This window comes from Lonchura striata, chromosome 1A, assembly GCF_050655825.1.
Source record: "Lonchura striata isolate lonStrDom1 chromosome 1A, ASM5065582v1, whole genome shotgun sequence".
In the NCBI taxonomy this organism is placed as follows: domain Eukaryota; kingdom Metazoa; phylum Chordata; class Aves; order Passeriformes; family Estrildidae; genus Lonchura; species Lonchura striata.
In genome coordinates, this window is record NC_140741.1 from 45,518,217 (window position 1) to 45,541,013 (window position 22,797).

A 22,797-nucleotide genomic window follows, 5' to 3' on the forward strand; every position below is an offset into this window, starting at 1 on the left:
GAACAATTTGTGCCATTTCATAAGGTGACTGCCTAGTCATTTGTCTTCCACAGTAACTCTCATGGGAAAGCAGGATCTTTCCTTGTAGTTTTATTCATGGATATCTTGCAGAATTTCCATATTCTTAAGTCTTACCCTTTTAAAGCAAAACCAGCAAAATTTCAGGTTTCTTTGCTTAGTCCTCAGAAAGTTGTAGCAATTACAGAAATACACAATGACTAGCATATGAGAAGCTAAATGCTCTATCTGAGCTTGTGTGACAACCTTTGAATTTTCCAGACAGTTCTTAATTTGCCAAGGAAGAGTAGTTTTCCTGGAGAATAACTGAGCCAAAGAACTGGGGTAACAATTGTCCAAAAAGCTGAGCCTTCTAAAACCAACTTAAAGACCATTAAAGTTTTCCCTTTCAAACTGAAGAATTTAAATATTACAGGCATGTAAGTTTTAATTTAGAGGTAATGAGCAATGTTAGAATAATGAAGAAACCATTTCCCCTTCTATGACTCTTCCCTTTAGGTACCAGCATTCCTGCATTGCTGGTGATGCTCTCACTGTCAGCACCTGCAGGAAGCAAGTGGTGGGAAGAGGTGGATGGCCAGGGACAAAGTGGCTCATCTCAAACACCAGTCAACTACTCCAGAATGTTTTAAATGTGAGAGGAACACAGTAAGCAGAGGAAAGGAAGGAAAAATACCACCCCATAGATGCTCGGAAGATGCTCTATTTGAGTCTAGCCTGTTGGGAAAGTCCTTGCATTACCACAGACAAGCACAACACCCAGCCAACAGGCTTGTAAATCCAGGGATAACTGAGAAGCTCATGAAAAACACCAGACCATTACAGCTGGTTGTGTGCCATCTTGGCCGCGGAACACTATGAGGGATTGATTTCTGTTGCTTAAGGGAATAAACGCTTGTGGTCACTTTGACTCTTTAGAGGCTGAGAAATTATGCACTAAAACATATAACAAAATATGTTGGGTGGCCTCAAATTCATGAAGGTTCAGACATCTTGTCTATCTACACATCTTAATAATCAGTCTTAAATTATTTCTTCTGCTGCAGCTACCTCCCTCTCCCCTTAACATTTTGTGACAGTGTCATGGACTATTGCTACAACTTCAAATTTATGATTAATTATTCTTAAATTATTAAGTCTCCAAATAATGTGTCTTTATTTACCTGTAGACACATTTTGTCTACCTTCATCAATCTCTTTTGTAACAATCTCACCCTCAAAGCACCATTTCCCCTGAAATTATTTTAACATCACCAAAAAGTTATGGCATCCTTTGTTTTGCAAAGTGGAGGATATTTTTTTTAAAAAAACCTTCATCCTTCCTCCTAACAAGAACAGGATGTGAAAAAACCTTGATTGATCTAAATCTTCCTGGAAATCATGAGAGAAACTCTGGAATCAGTAAAAGCCACTGTGTAAAAGCATAAAGAAGTCAACTTTCTGTGAAAGTACATTGCTCTACCAGGATACATTAAGAAGACAAAATTTCAGGCCTTGGTTTTACAGAAACTGTACAAAATACATTAAATTACTGGGATTGTTCCCTTATGTCACTTTAGTTAACTGGGGACATTCAGTAGGACACATGAATGGATTATTTGGCAAAGCACTGACTTACTGCGTACATAAATTACAGAAACTGATGTCCAAATTTTAAGAGTTGTATGAACCACCTAAAAAAATTTAAAATAAGAAGCCTTAATTGATCTATAAGTTTACAGAATTTATGGCATAGGAAATGCAAAAGGATGACGTAGAATAAGGTCCTTTAGGTTCAGTTGGTGTGCAAGAGTTCCCTGTCACTGCATGCTACCAGCACTTAATATTCAGCTGACACCAGCAAGCCAGGCAAAGCTGTGCTGAAGTTTTATTTGCACAGCAATTTTAAACTTGACACTGAGGCCAGACTACAGTAATAAACTGTAGGATTTAAGGGAAGAGTAGTGAAGCAAGAGTGAAAGTAACACATTGCCTCTCCCTGCACTCTCCACTGTGCTCAGTGGATACAACGGGCACCTGCAGCACTTTAAAAACCACAGTAGCATTAGAACAGATGTTTTCAGTGCTCTTCTACTAAGCACCAGGTGAAACAGGAAGCAGAAGCACTTGTGCTTCAATGCAATATTTCAAAACATAATGAGTAGATACATGCCCAGCTCTCATTCTCTTGCTGGCAACCCAAGTGTGGGCATTGCCCGTGGCTGTGCTGGCACACAGCAAGGCCAGTGTCAGTTCCTGCAAAAGCACCTTTGGTTACTAAATAACCACGAGATCTTGCTTCAGTGTAATCTGTGAATTCACCCTTACTTGAACATAAAACTCAGAGTAGAATTTAAGACAGTGATTCCTAAGGAACCAAGGATGAGGGAAAACTTACTCCAACTATGTTGTCATTTCCAAAATTACATCCAATGCCTCAGAGAGCTGGTACTGGATCACTTTGCACAGCTCTTCACTGAGTCAGAACATGGCAACTGGCAGTCTGAGTGATGAATCGTGATCTGATGGCAGCACAAAGCTCTCACAGCTATCTTACAGCTGAACTCTTCTAGACCAACCCATCCACTAATGCACCTCAAAGGAATTTACTTCACTAACCCAAGAGTCATAGACTTTTGTCAGTGAATCATCAGTTCCCCTGTAAAGCAGTGTGCTACTTGTCCACATTGCACGATTAGTAACACACACAAAGAGACTCAGAGAATGTTCATGACAAAGGCAGAATAAAAATGACTATACATCTAGATGGATTATATAATATATAATTTAAAATTTTATTTTAAAACTTTGCACATACACTTCTTCAGTATCCTCCTCTTTTGTTCATTGCACTGAAAAGTTTCAAAAACACAAAATATATCCCTTTACTAAACATTTTTTGTTCTTAGGTTACAAAAAGATTAACATTTCACAGTCACAAAGCAGAAGTACATTGGTCCAAAACATCTTCCTCCAGCAGGTCCTCGTTTCTTCAGGACATGTAAACCCTAGACAGTTGTACAGATCTCAAGATATTAAGATTAACTGCCCATTGAAGGAAAGATAAATATGGCAGGTATTAAAAAAAATCAAAATTAGACATGTATGGAAGAACACCAACAGCAATGGATTAAAAAAAAAAAGAAAACAGAATGAGCATGGAGGTGGAGAAGGGTATCCTCCTTCAAGTACATCACAGGTAGAAATACAGCAGCACAGATACAGCATCATTTAGTCACTCTCTCTATGACAGCCACATCACTGAGTCTTCATCTAGGACACATGGAGGAAAACTACTTACATACCTAAAATGTCTGGAAGGAACAATAGTTTCACACAATTTGCCATTCATGTTTGATAGAAAAATGCTGAAAATATTAGTACATAAAATGTAAAATAAAAGGAAAAACACCAAGGCTGGAAGAAACACAGCAGATTTGCTCAAAGCATGTAGTGTTCTTTAAAAACCTAGCAGAAGTTCAGAGCCAAAATCTGCCCAAACATCAAGAGCAGTTCTTCAGAAACATCCTGGAGGGACAGAGTTGACAGTACCTCACAAAACCTCTTGTCATATTTCAACACAGAAGTAACTGCAAATAGAAATTCACTATTAACAGCAGATTATGACCACTTTTCATCATTTAGTCTGTTAGCCCTGTTGTTTCTTAGAATTTATTAAAAAAAACAACTCTCCAGTGTGAGGCCACTGAACAGCAGCCCTCTCAGACACTTTTGTGTTCATGAAGGAAGCAGTATTGTCTTAATGCACCAAAAGATGGTTGCGTATTACATAATTTGGTGTAAATTAAATTTCTAACCACCTTCTTAATAAAATTAAAGAAAGAAAATTTTAGGTTGTAGTGCAAGTGAAAAATATCTGAAATGGCTGTTCTACTTTCTGTAACAGTATTTCTGGAAGAATGGTAAAAGCTTCTTGGTTTTGAGTTTCTAGAAATGAGACTGGACTAGGCAGCAGAAGACAGTCCTACACTGCAGCTCACTGGAACTCCTTTACTGGCACCTTTCCCTGCCATTATCCAAGGAAGGACAAGAATTTGCCCAACTTTCTAAGCAGTGCCTCTGCACAGGCCAGGCAGAGCATGTGTGCAATACCAATATGAATGCAGATGTAACTCAGAACTGAGGTTCCTTGTTGCTGAGGCTGTAGCAGTTTTGGATACCAAGGAAACTAGACTGGCAAAAAGCTAGAGCACTGCTGGCATCAGGCAGTAACTAAGATGATATGCCAGGGATCTAAAATTTGGACTTGGTGTCTAACTTGCTCCAGTTGGAGGATACAAGCTGTCTGTTCCTAACTTAGGAGCTTCACTGAGCACTAGAGCAGCTGCAAGTCTGAACATGGCTGAACCCATCCTGAATCTGAAAAATGGCACTGTGCACCAGGTATCCTCCCTGCCATCAGTGTTTTCTAATGTTGTGTAATGCAAAGTAATTCAGCCTTTGAAGGGAATTGGAAGTGCCTTTAATTACTGCTTCTCACATAACACCTCCACAATAAATGACTCCTGCCTGTTGTTTCTGTGAGGTTTAGGTGTGTATATGTAGTAATACTATGCCTTGAAGCAGAGCATGACCCCAGCTCAGGTATGCAAGAACCTCCTACTGAAACAGGTAAAAGTGAAAGCCCAAGTACTACTGCATGGATCATAGATGTGCCAGACACTCCAGGGAGGCAAGCACCTAAATATGTAACCAATACTTTGCAAAAATGCAAAACAAAAAGCATCACAGCATAATTTCAGTCTCATACATCTGAGTATAAAAACTCTTACTAAAGTTCTCAGAATTCATTAATTGATACTAATTGTTGATACTGTATTTCTGTCCTTTCTGGGAGAGGGGCTGACAATGAACATAACTCAGCCTGAGCCCAGTTGCTGCAGAGAAGCTCCTGACTGATGGCAGTGCCTCAGATGAACAGCAAACACTGTGCAGGCTGATTCACCAGCCCACCAGATCATGCTCTGAGAAGTCACCTGCCAGTTTGTCCCACCAAGTCATGCAGTCTGCTAACCCATCTCTTCAGGGGTACATTTAAAAACACCCTGGAATGAGAAGGTGCCTTTTCCATTGCCATTGAAATTTCACTTTCAAATTTTGGCAAATCCTACACTGGAAATCTATTTCCACCACACTGCACTCAGTGGTTTTAAAGCACCTGGTATGTGTGTTGATACTTTTACCAAACGAAGACCAACAGTGCACAAGCACTGAAATATTTGACCTGGGCTTGTACCTGGTACCAGAAAGCACCAGCGTCTTTGCTGTTCAGATGATTTCACCAGATTTGTCAGCACTAATTTCTTTGTCAAAGAGGATCTGAATTGCTAGAGGACTACTGCATTTGTGAAGAGACAGCAGGAGTTACACAGAGCATGAAAAGCATGTTTACAAGTTTATTAGGCCAAAAAGTGCAAGAGAAGACTTCTTGCTTAAACTTTAAAACATATGAGGGGCTATGTGAAAAACATTCTGGACTCCAAGCCTCTCTTTTCACCCAGATGCACACAGAATAAGAGGTGAAGAGAAAAAAAAATCAGGAAAGAAAGCATGAAAACACATAATCAGATATGCCATTGATTTATACTGAAGCTCTAGACTATGAAACAACTATGTTCAGTATAGCTTTATCACATGAGGCACTGGGGAACTCGTGGAACAGTTTTCAGGCCAGAATCATGCAGCTTGCTGCAATGCTTGAGCTGTTCCACTCTCCACATTGCCTGCTTTTATCCTGAAACTCTTCTGGGTCTAGAGATTTGGAGCAAGAGTAGTTTGAATCCACCAAACTGTACTTCCAGAGGCAGTCAAATACAGCATCTGGGCAGCTGCACTGCACTCGGGCTGCGCTGTGTTTACACAGCACATCATGAATTACAGAACTGGCAAGCTCTGGGCCACGCCTGTTCAGGAGAAAGCCTGCAAAGGGCATGGCATCTCCTACTCTTTTGGAAAGGACACACCATTTGTGAGCCTAGTCAGTGCCCTACAATGATGTCAGCTCTCTGTCTTTTTTCTTATCGAAGAAGTACAAACCAGATGAACAGCTCCACACCAATGTGGTCTGGGCACAAATCAGGTATAAGTTGGCTCCCCAGCCAATATACCTGCCTGATTTCTGATTTTGTTTTCTCTTAAATTCCTGCCAGTGAAGTAAGAGAGCTGCCTGCATGGACTAGGCAGCCAGGTTACACTGCAAACTTTTTCACTTGTTTCTCTCCTGGCTTTCATGTCAAAAATGTTTTACACAAATTTTCTTTATTTAAATTATCACTGCTAAGAAAAGAGCTGAAGCAAGCCAAGGGCTTGTATCTATCACAGTCATCTTGTGATCCTTGAGTACAATTCTCAATGTCAAGAGGAAAGAAAGTTTTAAGCTGTCCCTTTCTGATCACCAGTCAAGCAGGCAAAGGTATACTGAATAATAGATGAGGCAAGAAGAACTGAAACACCTTTGAAATAGATCACTGTCTGTGTATCCAAATTGTTAATGAGAGCAATACTACTACTTCAAGTAAAAGTCCAACTGAAAACACACTCAGGAGCCCAAACAAATTTACTAAATCTCAACTGATGGAAAAATTTTATGGTCAGGGATCCTTTCAACAGGATAAAGCAGGCAGAACCATCCAATGAATGTAAATTTCTGATCCCAAAGAAACCACAGCCTCCAGCTAAACATCACATAAAGTTGAGTTTGCATGCTCTGTATAATCATGGTATACACACAACAAGAAATCTTGACAAGTAACTCCTCACCCCAGAATAAATTCTGCCATACAGGACTGTGACTTATTTCTCCTGGAAAACTTTGCAGGTGACTGTTTTTAGCTGCAGTAAACAGGCATAGTTACACTGAAACCAGCTTCAGTTTTCCTACTAAAATACAGGAGGTACAGTCTACTGAAGAAGAGACAGGAGAGGAAAATGGGGCTCAAAGGATTACACAAGTTTAAGTTGTCCATAGGTAAGTCATGAATACAACTTTCTGAAAGAAAATGCTTGAGTCTCATACATGTATATCTATATGCTTAAATGAGATGTGACCCAAGCCCCTTTCTGAATATTTGAGGGTAGATTTCAGGAGCCTCCTTGGCGTCTGATACCCACTTCTACTTTCACAACTGAAATGGCTCTTCCAAGCTACATGGTAAACTGAGAAAAAAAATTAATTCCCCACCCCACCTAGAGGGATGACAGAATTTATAGTATGCTAGCAGCATTTAAATCCCATTCCTGTTAAGCACCAAAACCATTTTTGTAGGGAAATTGGAATCTAAAGAGTTATCTTTAATCATATACAGTATATGTGCAGAACCCTACCTTTTGGGCAGAAAAATACACCTCCAGCATTAGTTTTGACTAGATTATATCAATTGGAAGTGTCCTGGTCAGACCACCAAAAACCTATTGTCTCTTACAGGCCCTTCCCAAAAAGATCCCAATCCTATAACGCCTCTTGGTGCTCCTTTCATGACTGTTTGTTCCCGTGGATCAAAGGGATGACGTAGACAGAGATGTCGTCTCCAGAGCCCAGCCTGTCATTGGATATCCGCCAGCCCCGGTCCTTCAGCACTCCCCTGGCTCGCATCACCAGGTCCTGCGCCGCCAGCGTGTACCTGTGGAAAAGGCACAGTACAGCCAGGGAGGGTTGTCTCCGTGAGCAAAGTGGGTTTGCACAGCCTGCTGCCTGCCAGATTTAATGTTTTGGCCTACCAAGACATGCTTCCCAGTGTTTTAGAAGCAGGCAGGAGAAACACAAACTATTGCATATGCACAAAGCAACTCCTTCCAGTTCAGTGACAGTTCCTGAGTAAGAATGTAAAGATATTTGGCAGGCACCACTTGATCAAAAGTCATGGGCCATTCTAAGTGCCTGGCTTCATCAAAATATTAAACACACTTGCCTTAACAAATTTGCTTTCTAGTAGTAGTCTGAAAAATTAAGGACTCCAATAACACTACTTGTTGAAAACTACACATTTGTTCACTGACACACCTGAAGTACTCAACTAAACATGCCTCAACTATTTCAGAAATTAATTGTAACGAAGAAAGTAATTTGATAGCAAGTAAAAGACCATAAAAATAAAATCAAAATTTCACTTAAAGACTAACTTGTCTGTTTTCTGGATCATAGGAATTACTTTTAAATCTCTTTTATTCTGAAACTAGAATAGGAAACTTACAGCTAATATGATCCAATTAACAGAGTCCCACAGTTCTTTCACATTTATGAGTTCAGTGAAAACTGCATGAATGTGAGTGGTCAAGTGCTTAATTTAGTGAAATACCAAGTTTCACATTGCTTCAAAACTTCCAGCCTGTGCTGGGCTGAATGGCATTGGATTTATGGGAGTTATTCTTCTGTCCTAAGAAACTACCACACGGTACTTGGGGGCAGAAGGGTGTCAGAGTCCAAAAGGTGCATAGACAGTGCTCTGTCATGTTCTCCCTTACTGCTTTACCTGCTGTTACTACATCAACACATCTGTGTACTCACATATAAGTTTCCTCTGAAAGAAATCTCATTATAGGTGAACAGCTACTGTCATGTGTTTTTCACTACTTCAGCCCAACACCTGGCCAAGAGGTTTTGGATTTGATTGGGCGGAGGTAAGCTTTTCTATTATTTGATAATTAAAATTAACTGAATAGTTTAAAGAGTGACAAGGAAAAAAACCACCATTCTGTATGGTTTTTAGTAAAAGTGTGAGTATCAACCTCCAGGATGCTGAAGCCAAACACACAGGCCTCTAGAACTAAAGCACACCTCTGTGTTTACAAACCCAAAAAGGACCAGAAGGTTTTGCATTTCAATATCCCCTTTTCTAGGAAGGATCCTTGACCAGAAATGATCAGCCCAGATCTCATCTGTAGAAAGGGAAAGAACAATATCTCTGTTGATCAGAAGCACTGTATGTGTGTTTAGATTTATCAATTACCCAGGACTCTTCTAACCTTATAACTTTTCACCATAGAATTCCTTATTACGTTGTAATTTTTATCACAGAGACTTTACTCAGTCTCTGGGGATAACAGAAGAAAAAACCCACCCCAGTTGTGTTCTGTGCCTAGAATTTTGATGCCTTGAACTCAGAGGACTCTTTTGAAACAAGAGTAGATATATTTGCTCTACTAGAAAGATTTCTTCAATGCAAATGAACCAATGCTTGACTACTCAAAAGGCTTGATTCAAGTAATGTAGTAATCTTGTACAGCTGCAATGCACCCACTGTTCTTAATGGTACTGAGTGATAAAATTTCCAGGCCTCACTAGTTTTGACAAAAGAATTACTTCAGCAGTAAAAGAAGGGCCCAAAGACATGAAATGTAACACACATGCTTGCATACACACATGCACTGTCCGCATGTTCTGAGATCAGTCTGTGCCATAACATCCAGCTAGAACATCAGGATGTAACAAGAAGCATTGCCTTACTGTCCTAATGCAACATGAAATCGTTTTTTCTAAGGGGAAAAAACCCAAACATACATACTTGCACTCCTCAGTTCTCAAATCAGATGCTGGGCAAGGGAACAAAAGGACTCCACATGGCAAGCAAGAAACTGAAATATTTATTCACAGCATGTCTGATGCTGAGTGAATTTTGGCAAGAACATATTTCCCAAAGATTTCTCAGCTATTGTCAAAATTTAAGAAACACCCATCATTCTGCAAGAAAACTTTGCCTTCCTGCTTTTTCTAATTAACAAGGACTCTCCACATCTAAGGAGTACAAAGGAATGAGTATTGCTTTTGATTGTATTTGGCTTTTGCTGCTGAATGTTTGGAGAGGGGAAGATAAAAAAAAGGAATTTTAATAAATAAGAAATTTTCTTGCAGACAAACCGTGAAATACTCAAGAAAACCAGCACAATGAAGCAAAGAAAAAGGAACAGGTGAAGGCAGTAGTGAAGTAAAGTATTCCTCTCCTGTGCAGAGCTGAATTGAAGCAATGCTGTTCAACTTGGCACTAGAAGAGATAGGGTGAGTCTCTTGTACCTGGATATGAATAGCAGCAGCAGTCCATTACCAAACGTTTTATTCTCCAGTGCTGTGAAATTGGGATACAGCTGTTGAGACAGCATTAGAGAACTGCTGAAGTAGTTTTAAAGTATCCACTTCCTCCTAATGAATAGCCTTGCTGGAATACAACTTTTGTGTTTTAAGAATAAATATATGTAGGTTTTTTTCTTATGCCAAAGATTTCTGTATTGATCAGTGGAAGTACTGAAGGAGGAATGGTGACAGTGGAGGAATCGTGCTGCTGTCTGAGCAGCTTCTTATCTCCTCACACCCAGCAGAGGTGGAGGAGCTCCTCAGCATCCTCATAAATCTCTAGTGATTGTGAGAGGGAAAATGAGGGGACAATAAATGACAAAAGGAAGGATGAGAAATAAGAGATTCCCAAGGTCAGGAATAAATGTGCATACATACAGCTGAAGGAAGCTGACAAAGCGTCACAGTTCTCCATCTTCAAACCTCTTCAGAGAGCTGATGTATGGACAGCACCAGTGGCACTGCCACTTGTCCTTCACTAGGAGCCCTGTAATGCTCATCTGCCACAATACTCATAAGAAATGAGCTGGTTAAGAAATCTGCTCCATCCCAGCCTCTTCACTCCATCACAGCCCTCACACAGGAACTGTTCTATAAACAAGTGTGTGCCCAAACCCCCTGAGGCTGCGTCTGCATGGCTGGATGAAGAGAGACCTGAGGACTTTGCTCTCCCTGCACTTAGGAGATGTCCAGGCACATACTATGTTTGCTAGAGCTCAGAAATGTTTCTTATGTGGGCAACAAATACAGTAAATACCACCAGGAGAGAATCCCAAGAGCATTGCTGAGGGCTGTAAGCTCTTACCCATCAGGCTATAAAGTGACTTCTAATTCAAATGGGAGGGATATTGGTCTCGCAGTGAGCTAATTGTGTAACAGATAAGTACTCTGCAGCTCTAAAATCCTCTCTAGACTTTTTATTTTTCTCTTTTCTAATATGCTGCTGTCAGGAAATAAGTAGGCTATTGGGTCAGGTGGATCCAGAGACTGCTCCACAGGTTGGTGCTCCTGAAGACTACAGCATTGCCAAACCCAGAGTGCAAGTCTCTTACATTCTGACAAGTTTTCTACATCGCTTGAGATATTTTCAACTGTTCACCTCACCCCAGATTATGTCACTGGACCCATCACAGAACCTGACATTTTCTGGGATAACATTTTCTTTAAACAAAACATTTATACACTGCAAAGGAGATTTTTCTGTCACTGACTAGTGAGAGCAATGAATGCAGCTCCACAGCTTGAGCTGGAATGCTACAGTAAATTCATTAGCTATACCTCATTTAGAACACTGTGAAATAATTACATAGAACCTCTCACACAGTACCTTAAGATCTTTAAAAATTCTTTACAACCAAACAGCAAGAGCAATTCCACAAAGGTAATTTTCATAAATATCATTGTAAACTATATGAGGGACTGCTCTAATTACCTTTTGCATGCTGGCATGAGAAAAGTCTTGCCCTCACTATTTGTAAACCTCTAAATGATCTGGCACAAAGTTGCTTAAAATAACAAATTTATTTACAATTCAGATGTCCATTCAAAGACCAGTAGGTCAAACACAAATAAATGTGTTTGTTTTAAGTTATAAACAGCAGGCTTAGCTCTGGAATGTATGGTACTCACACTGGTACAAACAGTGACTAATCCCCCACAATTACTAAACCAGTATGAGAAAATCTAAATCAAACCAAAGAAAATACAATTTTCCTTTAGAGTCTCTCATTGCTCTGAGTGTTCTATAATGGATGAAATAACTCACCTAACAAGTCAAAGAGGTTGAAGAATCCTGCTTCTTACTGCAGCAATCATGGTGGCTGTCACCATCAGCTTAGTAAAGACCAAACTGAACAAGATAGACACAACACACCCTGACCGTATTCTCAACAGATGGGACTGGTGAGGATGGAAGGCAGGGCCAACCTTTCCCAAATACTAGATGAGAATGGAGACAGAACAGGACAGAGGTATTGCAGGTGCCTCTGCAAGAATCTGAAGGGTGCAGGAATGAGGACAAATGCACCATAGCATTTCTGAATGGTGTCAAGGAATAACTGAAAGTCGACTGGATAGGTCATCTCCCCCTACCTTAAATTAATGGTACATCTGCATAGCACACTGCCAGATGCCCACAGCTGATCCTGTCTGATAGCTTGCCAGAGAGAGGGCAAGACAGCTGCATGTCTTGCTGAAGTAGAGATGACTTGGGGCTGTCATTCATACCACATTTCATCTTTGGCATAAGGAGACAGGCAAAGTCAAAATATGTAGTTGCAGCTTCACAATAATCATCAATCATCCATTCTCCTGATGATTGCAGCAAAACCTCTTCTTGCATTTCATATTTTTAAGTGTCAGGGAAAGAAAATACTGCTGTTGAGTTATTTTGAAGGTGTTCTCCCTTTAAAACTGAAGTCACTGTCAAGGTGTCCACACTCAGTTATCTTGTTTGTAGATGAACAGGGCTGACCCTGTGAAAATGACCACTTAGGAAGATGAGAAACAGCAAGCATTTTGAGATGGGTCTTAGCTATTTCTGAAATTCCACTTTTCCAAAGACCAACTGGGGATGTGTAAAATCTCTCTCCCCCGCTCTCAGCCAAGGGCAGAACACAGTGGTAGACGGCCCTAAATTCACTATCAACACACACTTCCCTTCCCGAACAGTCCCTAAGAACAAATAAAGCTCTTTCTACTTTCACAGTCCCATTTACAAGCTTCTGATCTCTGGCATAATGTTTTAATTCACAGTGTCACCGAACTCAGTAGCAGATTCACCTATGGACTCACTCAAGGCAGAAAGCCTCTAGATGGTTGTTTGGGAACTTGTTTGTTTGCATGATGATAATCTAAGATTCAATAAAGATAGCAAAATGAAGAGCATGAGGTAGATTAAAATTACTAAATGAAGCAGGATCTAATTAAATGAAATACAAGTCAGACTTTCCACCTGTTTTGTCACCACACCGGTCCTGCAGCTGGTAGCACTGAGCATCCTCTATGGAAAGTGTGTTTAAAGGTCACATCATGACTAGGAAAGAGTGGAAACCACAATGTGCAGTATTTATATACATACACAGCGAGAGAGAGAGGGAGATGTTGAGGATGTCCTTCTGAGAAACAATCTTTAGTGTTATGGGCTTGTCCAGAGGAGAGACTTGTTGCCATGTTCTTCCAAGACCCCAGCCTCCTACAGTTTTCATAGGACCTCATACAGCAAACAGAATGGATCCCATTCCACAATACTGCAATCCCACACCTACTCCTTTGAAGGCAGGCATTTCTGAGTTATAAGAGAGTCCCTGCTCCAACTCTCACATTTGCTCACATTACCTCTACAGGTTCTGTCCAACCCATAAAAATGTCTTCTTGTAAGTGTTGCATATTTCCCAAATGTTACTCATATCATACTTTCTACAAAAATATGTTACCAGAAAGTGCTCTTCTATGAAGAAGCTAGAAAATTGGGGATGAGCACAAACCTGTGGGGATCATCAGGGTCACAGTTGGGTAGAAAGTTAGTGACGGCTTCTGCCACTTCTTCATTTAACAGCACATCCCAGAGTCCATCAGTAGCTAGGATCAGAACATCATCTGGCCCATGCTCATACTGCAGGAGGTCATAGACTCGCACCTAAAAGAAAAAAACCCAAGGCACACTCATCAAGGAGGTGATAGTCAGACCTGTTTGTGAAACATTGCTGAGTTTGGCTGTGAGTTTATCAGGTTCAGACAGGGCACTGACATAATCTCCCATGGCACTGGCAGAGTCTGTCTCAAATTCAGCCCTCCACATAGCAACCCTTCCTGCTGCAGCTCAGTGTGGCTCAGGTGCTAACCCCAGACAGGATGTATGCAAGTGTTCCAAAACCAGGCTCAAAGGCGCTGTGCTGCCTGATGCCAGAAGCACTTGAAGCCTCCCCCACTCAGCAGCCTGGCTTCAGTGCATGAGGCTCCTCCCTATCATTGGCAGGACTAGTCATATGGAAGCTGAATAATTTATTTGATGAATTTTTGATATTTTCTAATAAAATATTCACAAATAATTGTTTTCACTATTTGTCCTGATCCATTTAAGTCTGCCAGATTGCATGTTTGGAAATGCCTGTGTGACAGCCAGCAGTGCATTCATTTTTCTAAACCTGAGGCAGCTGCTGCACTTGAGTTTTGTCTGAGCAAGTGAGTGGTTCCATGAAATGCAGAAAAACTGCTCAGTCACATGTATCTGTAAGCATTTCAGTAGCTACAGACCAATTCAGGATCTGCACTGCACAAAAGTGAAGCTTATTCGCACTATTAAAATATCCACTGACTTCAATTTGTATGTCTGCAGCCCTAGTCAGGCTGATCACTGCTGGCATCTCTTCATACCCTGCCTTTTAAACAACTTCCAGCATCCTCTTCCCAGAGAGGCTGAGAGTGGTGGAGGCAGTCACAGTGGGGGTTGCTGTGGGGCCATCAGCTGAGCCAGAATGCAAGCGAAGGCCATATAAAGTGTTTTAAAACAAGCCTTTAGCTTGGTGTAACTCTCCTTCCAGCACATGCTGTACTCCAGCTGAGAAATGCCTGCAATTCCCAGGTTGTGATGGGGAGCCATTAGGAAGCACCCCCAGAGCACTTTAATTATCATAGCAACACCACAGTTTGAAAGAACTATAACAACCACAGCAAGGCAGACAGGAGGGAAGGATCACCTGTACTGAAATTCAGAAACAGTGCATCTCATCATGCACCCTGCTCCAGTCCTGGACCCCACTAACAGCAGTTAGTCAGGACAAGCACTGGGCATAACAAGAAAATATGAGCTGCTTTATTCTCCCTCATGGTGCACTTTCCCCTTAGGAGCCATGGAGCAGGCAATGCATATAAAATTCCTGGACCTTTTAATGTAATTACGCTTTTATGGGACTTCAACCAGTACCAGAGAAAAAAGAAATTAAAAATCACCTAGATCTTACTGCTAATCCTTACCAGTTTGCTCTTCACTCAAAAGCACAAGAAGGTCATTTGTAAAATGTAACCTTCACTTCATTATCTAAGGTAGCAGCTGAATAAGGACTTTGGAGAGGATTAAATTCAAGGCAAGGTACTCTCTTCATTAGAGCATATCTGCTTATTCAGACTTGAGTGGGAATATAGAAAAGACCCCTATATGCAGGACAGATCTCATCTCAAGCTTATTGTACAGAAATCAGTAGCTGTCATAGCTCCTGTCTCCCAGAATTTATTTCAGTCTTAACAGCCCACAGTTGCAACTCAGAAATCACTGGGGTGTGGAGGCTGAGTTGGCCAACACAGCCATCAATATACAGCACATGTTCTGGTCAGATCTCTTGGGGAACAGTAAATACTTGAGAAAGCATCACAGTTAATGCTCAGGGAAGCACTCAGCACCAAGCCATTGGTAGGACTAACCAAGCTTCAAACATCTGCGCTGGGAAAAGCACATCCCAATTGAGGCAAAAGATACATTACATCACAGGAGCCATTTTTGCAGCTTAGGTGGGGAAGAATGTAGGAAAGCAAAACCATGCACCACTGATTGGAATCCTCCTGAAATGAACCATTTTGTCTGAGAAGCAGCACTGGGATGGACAAGAAACTTGTCAAAGCAACCTGCAGCCAGTCCATGAGCAACATCAAGAAGAGATCATTTCACCAAGAATATGTTTTGTTTTAGGGGAACAGGAAAAAAAATGCATTCACTGATTTATTGTGTAATCCAGGAAGAACGGTATTTCCTAAAAGAACAAGCTTTGTGAACTGGGCACCTCCAGAAGAAAGGCAAATGTTGAGAAGAAACTAGATATCAGAAGAGCCTCAGAGAACAGTGAGGTGTTAGGCTAGTCCCCAGGCTAAGGAAAAGAGAGTGCCAAGATTACAGGAGACAAGTTTGGGCAATTAATGCAAAATTGTTGCATATAAGGACCAGTTGGGCATGCAAGTAAAGGTTCAATGAAATGCAGTTTTGTCTGCCTTCCAGTTACTTTAAGTCCTTTCTTTGTGTCTTGCCTTGGATTCCTTAAATACAGCTGTAGGTGCCCTAATACATTGCTGACAAAAAATGAGTTAGAGCTGTCCAGTCTATTGCAGGGTCAGGTTATGTCCACAGACTGCCTTGTCCAGCTGCAGAAAGAACCAGCTCCTAACCCTTCACTCTTTGTTCTGGTTCTTCCTTGGGTCAATGAGGGTCTCTTGCAGTAGCGCCCTGTGCCTTCAGCTGGGCTTGGAGCAGTGTCCCAGCAGAGCTCCTGGAGGCACACAGGCAGCTCCTGGGCAGCAGCAGCAGGCACGTGGAACGGAAGCTCAGCCCAGCAGGGCTCACTGAACACACACTCCACACACATCCCACACTGTGCAGCACCCACAGCACACTGCACACTGTACAAAAAATGTGATAGTATGATGTGCCACAGTTTTGAAGTATGAGGAGTCATCCAGGGAATCACCTAAGTGCCTGCAACAGCAATGAACCCACAGCCTTTTAAATCTTATGTGACCAAAACCAGCTTAATGATTGCAATGAAAATGACTATTTTATGTTTTTAGATTCCAGAGTAAACCTTCCCAATGACTACCTCTTTCCTGTAGCTGTATTTCAGGAAAGTAAAGAGTGAGGTTTAAGGAAAGTTCTGTCTGTGACACAAGTTTGTGCAAAGCTGTTCACACTGTAAAGCAGCATTGCAGAACCCTGCTCCTTCAGGTGACAGCTGGCTGGACAAGAACTGGCAGTGTGGATGTTTCCTTAACTGGTACAACACCCTTGACAAATTTCCTAACAATGCCATCTTGAATCTTCAGTCTTTTCCTTGTGAATCACTGCTTCTGCAGCCAGATGTCACTTTTGAGAGTGCCCCACAGAATCTGTGTCCTTGGCCTCCCACAATCTCCTGAGAGCCCTCTTAGCAACTCCCTCCAGCCTACTAGCCTCTTCTGTGTGAAGTTTCTCACTCTTTAAATTTATGTCTCTGGAGTATCAGGGCAGCCCTGGAAGGAGCCAGGCTTGGTCACCATACTTCTCCCATCTGCTCATGTCTTATTGATGTAAAGTAGCTGACCAGTTAACTAGCTGAACTTGACGTTAGCAACTAGAAAATGTAAAAACTAAAAGGAACCTCAGCAGCACAGCTAGCCATGAAACCACAGCAATAAGCACTGGGTTACCCTTATATCCTACAGATAGAATAATACAACCTAACCTGACTAGTACTTAAAGATCTGCTGACAGGTAACACTGGATACACACCACTAGAGCCCATAGTCATACACATCTTTCTGAACATGCATTATGTAGTTTGTCAAATAACATCCTTCTTCAATCATTTGTTTCTCATATTACATATTACCTACATGCAGTCAAGAGCACTGAGAAAACTGCTCTGGGCAAACAATGAACAAACAGGTGAAATGGTTTTTATTTACATTTCAAACAGATCTACCCGCCAGACAAACCCTGCCTTTGGCTGCTGCAAAGGGCCACAGCAGCCCTGTGAAGGTGCTGTGCCTCGTTGGCCAGGTTTGTTTTTAAGAGGCAGCCAAGGCGAGTCCCTGCGGCTGGAAAACCGCTCACAGCAGAGTGACATGCGAGCCTGCAGCCACCTGAGGTGCTCCTCAGCGGCCAGCCTCCGGGGATTCCAGCTAAACAACAGCCTGCATTCACTCGCCTGCACTTTTGATCAACCCAGCTACTTCAATAAATTAAACCCTTTCTTAATTGTATCGTCCCTTTTATGCGCAGTGTTATCCAGTGCAGCTTTCCTGGCAAATGATGAGATCTTTCAATAGCACTCTCCATGTAATTTATATGTAAATAATAAAAAGTGGATCCCGACACTGCTCCCTGCAGCATTCACCAATTAATCTCCTTTTAGATTTTTACTGCCACCCTTTGTTTCCTGCCCGTTAGCCAATTTCCAGTGCACTGTGCCAACTTTCCACTTTGTCTGTAGCTTCATATCTTTTATATTAATAACCTGTGATGCACAACAGTTTCTCAAATGTTTCCTGAGGAATCAAAGTGCTCATGCAAGAGCATCAACTGTATTTATTATTATCATCTTAATTCTCTTGTAGACATAACCTCAAGGACCTGAAGCCACTTAAGTGTGATGTTTGCTTCCTGAAAACACTTTGACTCCCTTTGATCATACTGTGCTTCTCTATGTATTTGCCTTACTTGTTCCTTTTGATGGCATAATTCCTGAGCATTTCTCCAGAAGGCAGATGTGACTCTAAACGGTCACCTTGGACATATTTGTAGAGTTGTCAGAAAGATTTTACAAACACCATGGAATAACCAAAATTCTTCTTCATTACCTTCTTATCGTTTGCTCTGATGGCTGGCTTTGGGTTCCTTGCTGGCAAGGGCCAAATGCTGTCATCAGAGCCACATCTTTCCCCACCAAATAGCTGAGCTGCAATTCAAAAAATTTTGGGATGAAATTCTGCTTTTCATCTGCAACAAGATCTCTCTAAGTTTTGAAAAGCAGACTTTCCTGCTGAAAGCTTTCAAATTAACTGTTCCATTATGAAAAATAAATATTTAATTCCATGCCAGAGAGCCTCAGCCATGGCTTGCCTGCTTTGTGCTACTCCAGTTCATTATAAAAGGTTCAAATCTCTAGAGCTCACCAACCTGCAAAAGTCCTCCAAATCTGGTCTCATAACAGCTGAGCCAGTGAATACTGATTACATTTGTCAGTCTTGGCTGCATGACTTTTCCTCCCATAACCTGGCACTCTGTCAAAATATCATTTCACACCACCCTCAAATTACAATTATATGCCTATTTCTGGATGTAGTCTCAGGGATGTTTACCTTTCCTTAAGCTAAATTTTGGTACATATGGCAGAGCTTTGTCACGCTGGAAGTAAAATGTTCAGAAAACTCACCACACTGCCCCTTACTTGAGAAAGGACAATGCAATTATGGCACAAAAACAGAAGCCAGAAGACTTGGATCTTCCCTCTGTCATGATTCACTCTGTGCTTTAATTTCCCATTTCTCCCCTTTTCCAGGTCTGGAAACCACACATTTCACTTCCCTACCTCTATATAAACAATCCAAAATCCCATGCTGCACAGGGACCAAATATGACTGCTGCCTGACACCACTGCCTTTACTTCCAAGTGCCAAGCCTCCCAGATGGCAGAATAAAGATGTTGTTTCTTAATGCTGGTTTCTGTGCAAGGTGCACTGCCCATGTTTGGACAGAACAAGTCAGGGAAAAACATGAGGAGTTAAAGCACTGGGGCTCTCTCTGGAAAGAGAAGGAAGACATGATTACTAGGAGGAGGTGCAATAGAAAGCAAGTTGGAGCATATGCTATTTCATAATAATACTCTGGGGTTTTTTTGCCAATATCTCTAAATAAAGGTAGCTGGTGCTCTGTCTTTCCTCCTCCTGCCCTCATATATTTCTGCTGAATTTAGCTGTGAAGAGGATGTGGAAACAAAGCCAATATTGCTTCCCTTTTGCAAAGCAGTTAAGAGATCCTGAAACGTGGCTAGCATACGAACTAGATGCCACATTCCAGAATTTGAACATGTACAGACACATTCCCCACAAATCAGAAAAGCCCATGAGAAGCTTTGGTTTATAGACATACACAAACACTGCGGCAGCAATTGGCAGAGATGATATTGCTGGGATGCTGTGCTGCAGCCATTACGTACCCCAGAAATACTGGATCTCAGCAAGCCAGAAAGAAAAATAAATAGGTAGAATTGCATCATTTTTCTGGCATTAAATCCATCACAGTGATGAGGGCAGAGCTCCTGCCTGCCTGGCTGAGGAGAACAGGAGCAGGTCTCAAGTGAGGGATACCACACACTCAAAGGGGAAAAGTACACAAATTATAGCAAGGAAACATGAAGAAGGGGCTGTCTGTAGATCTCCCTCTTTCCTTCAGGGCTGGGTTCTCTCAGCACTTAAAATTTTGATTTTTATAATTGGAATTTTACTATATAATTTATATATAATAAATATAAACATATATAAATTTTACATCTGTGTTTATAGATACAGAGGCAAGAGGGGACCACACCGCCACTCTGTGGAGTAAACTAGATCATCTTTAGTTGTGGGGTGGATTGTGGTGATGCATCCTTCCTCCCTGTCCCTCCTCAGGCCAGACTATGATCTCAGAAATGCTGTCAGGCCTCGGCCTTGATGAACAGCACCTGGGCTGAGCTTCTCTCAAGCTTATCAGAAGCATTGTCTTCTCCTGAGAACTTGTGCTGTCTAACGAGCTCCTGTTTTTTTTTTCAAACAGCCTTGGAAACTTATTCTTGCCTGAATAACAACCCAAATGGAACAACATTATAACAAAGTTATCAAACTTTCAGAGAAAGTTACCACCCAAATTGCAGCAAGAATGGAAAATTACTATGGCTAAAGCCAACTGTCTTGCAACCCTACAAACAGAGAGTCCAAGTGAGACCCTTTGAGCTCTCCTGGACCACACCAGGCTGTGTACATTCTCTTTTAGGTCTGTGTACCTATGACTGTAAATATGCTATACCAAAGGTACTTGGAATGTTGTTCTGTTAGATTCCTAAATATGTTAGATTTATAAGTTAAATCTATAAGTCAGTTACTGTTGTGCTTACAGTAAATTCTATAGGATATTTTAATAGTTTAAATTCAGCTATTGATTATGTGCTGTTAAAATCTTTAGGTCAAGTCCAGGGAAAAGTTTGGCAAGGGAGTCTACTCTGAACCTTGTGACACAACAAGAGGGTCTCCCTTATTCCTTTTTATTCTTAACCTTTCCCTTATTCCCTTCCTTACCCTTAAGCTTTTTTGTTCCAGCTCCCACATAGATAATTTTTGGCTAACTTTAATTTTAGATTAATTGATCTTAGATTTCAGTCCATTTTTTTCTCTGTGCTCCAACCATCTAGTAAGTAGTAGAGTGAATCCTGACAAGAAATTGTTGTGCTTTCATTTTAATATTGAACCTGCTTTTGTTGATACTTTTGCTGCTCATTCTTTGAACCAAATTTAATAAGTTGGTTCCTTCCTAGCAGTATGATGCTATTTGTGTGGTTTTATTCTCTCATACTGCTGTAGCAAGCAACAAATTCAAGGTCAAATACGGGGTATGGTTAAAACTTTGGCAATCCAGTTGACAATGGACAGTTTTCAGCATTTGGGCCATGGAAGCAAAGCTGCTTCTTTTTGTGCTGTCATCAGATGGTTTGCCCTTGCTTAATATTTTATGAAAAATACGTGACATCTGTTTCTTGATGTAGGAACAGGAATGCAGTTACAATGGGAGAATAAAAAGCAAGACTTGCATGTTCCTTGTTAACAAATACATTTAAGTATTTATATTATATTTGGAAGGCTTGATATCCTCCACTGTAAGGTCTCCAGTGGTCAAAAACTGAGTGGAATTGCTTGTGATGAGGCCATTCAAAATGAGGCAGGCATTCAAAACTACCCCTAACCAAAATACCACATAATCTCCTCATAACACCATCATTTGGGAATGCACACTGTCATTATTTGGTGTTTGCACAAAACTAGCAAAAGAACAGAAGGTTAAGAGGCAGAGAGATGGAAGCATAAAGTACCCTTCCTATGACTCTTGGCATTTTCCTGCTTAAGAGTTGATCTGATATTTTCTGTGTAAAGCAGGATACTACACTGCTGTGGAAGATGTCCCTTCTGCAGTACACAGATTTACATCTCCTGTGAAGGCAGCATGATCTAGGCCTTTACGGGAGCTGGGGCACATGAAGGTGAAACAAGAGGTGGGTGTATGTCACACTGAATGGCAAGGCTATGGGATAACCACAGAAGAGAGAGTGAGAAGGAATGAGTGCTCTGCAGGGATGTGGAGCAATCAGCACACAGCTGGGGAATTTAGAATCTACTATGAACTTAGTTCCTACTCATGGATGTTACTATTGTGCTTCACCTTCCAAAAGGGCAGCATGTTACCTGGACTGGATCACAATCAGAATGGATGATTTGAGAAGAACAAATAAATGCACTAAGTAAATTTTTTTCCTTCTCACAAATCAGATAGTTGAACTTTGGCTGTTTTACCTCAGGAGATGAGGACAGGAAAGGTTTGATGTATATATTGGAGTCATGCACTTTCAGGTCATGGTCTCCCAGTCCTCGGGTCACTCCGATTGTTGCCATAACCCGCGCCTGGAAATAAAGAAAAGCAGTGGGATAAAATCTTGTTAGATAGACTGTGTCAATAAGGAATGAGATAACATTCCTGCTCTGTAACTGCTACAGTTAGGGATGAATTCCCTTTTCTCTCCCAGAAACTCAAGTATTAACATAGCCAGACAATGTCAAAGCTTTTCACACTCATACCATCTCCATTTTTCTCCTTATTAAGTTGTGTTTTCATCCACATCCCACTCCCCATCTCTAAGGTATTGGTCTATAGAAAACTAACTCAGTCACCTCACTGTCCACACCAGTGTATGAAAGCATTCCTTCAGCAAATTATACTGTTAGTATAGGTTTTATAAAGAGGACAAGGAGTTTAACTACTCACATAACAAATCCATGGTATCTTTCTATTGACATATTGTTGCATATGCCCTTTACCAGGGAAAAGTGCCAAAGGCTACCCTAAATTGCTGAACACACACGTGACAACAGCACTGACCACAGTGCTCTCTTCTAGGGTGTCACTTTACAGCAGGTCTGCAGTTCCCTCACATCTACCACTTCCTTCCTCC

General features: G+C 41.2%; 1 protein-coding gene across 2 annotated transcripts in view; it reads right to left on the reverse strand.

The window, feature by feature from the left end:
- Positions 1 to 2,764: 2,764 nt before the first annotated feature.
- PPM1H (protein phosphatase, Mg2+/Mn2+ dependent 1H) overlaps positions 2,765 to 22,797 on the reverse strand; it is a 130,719-nt gene continuing 110,686 nt past the window's right edge. Inside the window, exons 8-10 of one of the 2 annotated variants that reach the window (XM_021547410.3) lie at positions 22,142 to 22,249; positions 13,567 to 13,718; positions 2,765 to 7,637 (exon numbers count right to left, since the gene is read on the reverse strand). In XM_021547410.3, coding sequence (XP_021403085.3) covers positions 7,490 to 7,637; positions 13,567 to 13,718; positions 22,142 to 22,249 — 408 coding nt within the window. In that variant the 3' untranslated portion in view covers positions 2,765 to 7,489. Of the gene's footprint in view, positions 7,638 to 13,566; positions 13,719 to 22,141; positions 22,250 to 22,797 lie in introns of those variants that run through there. The other variant, XM_085569351.1, reaches the window with a different exon arrangement.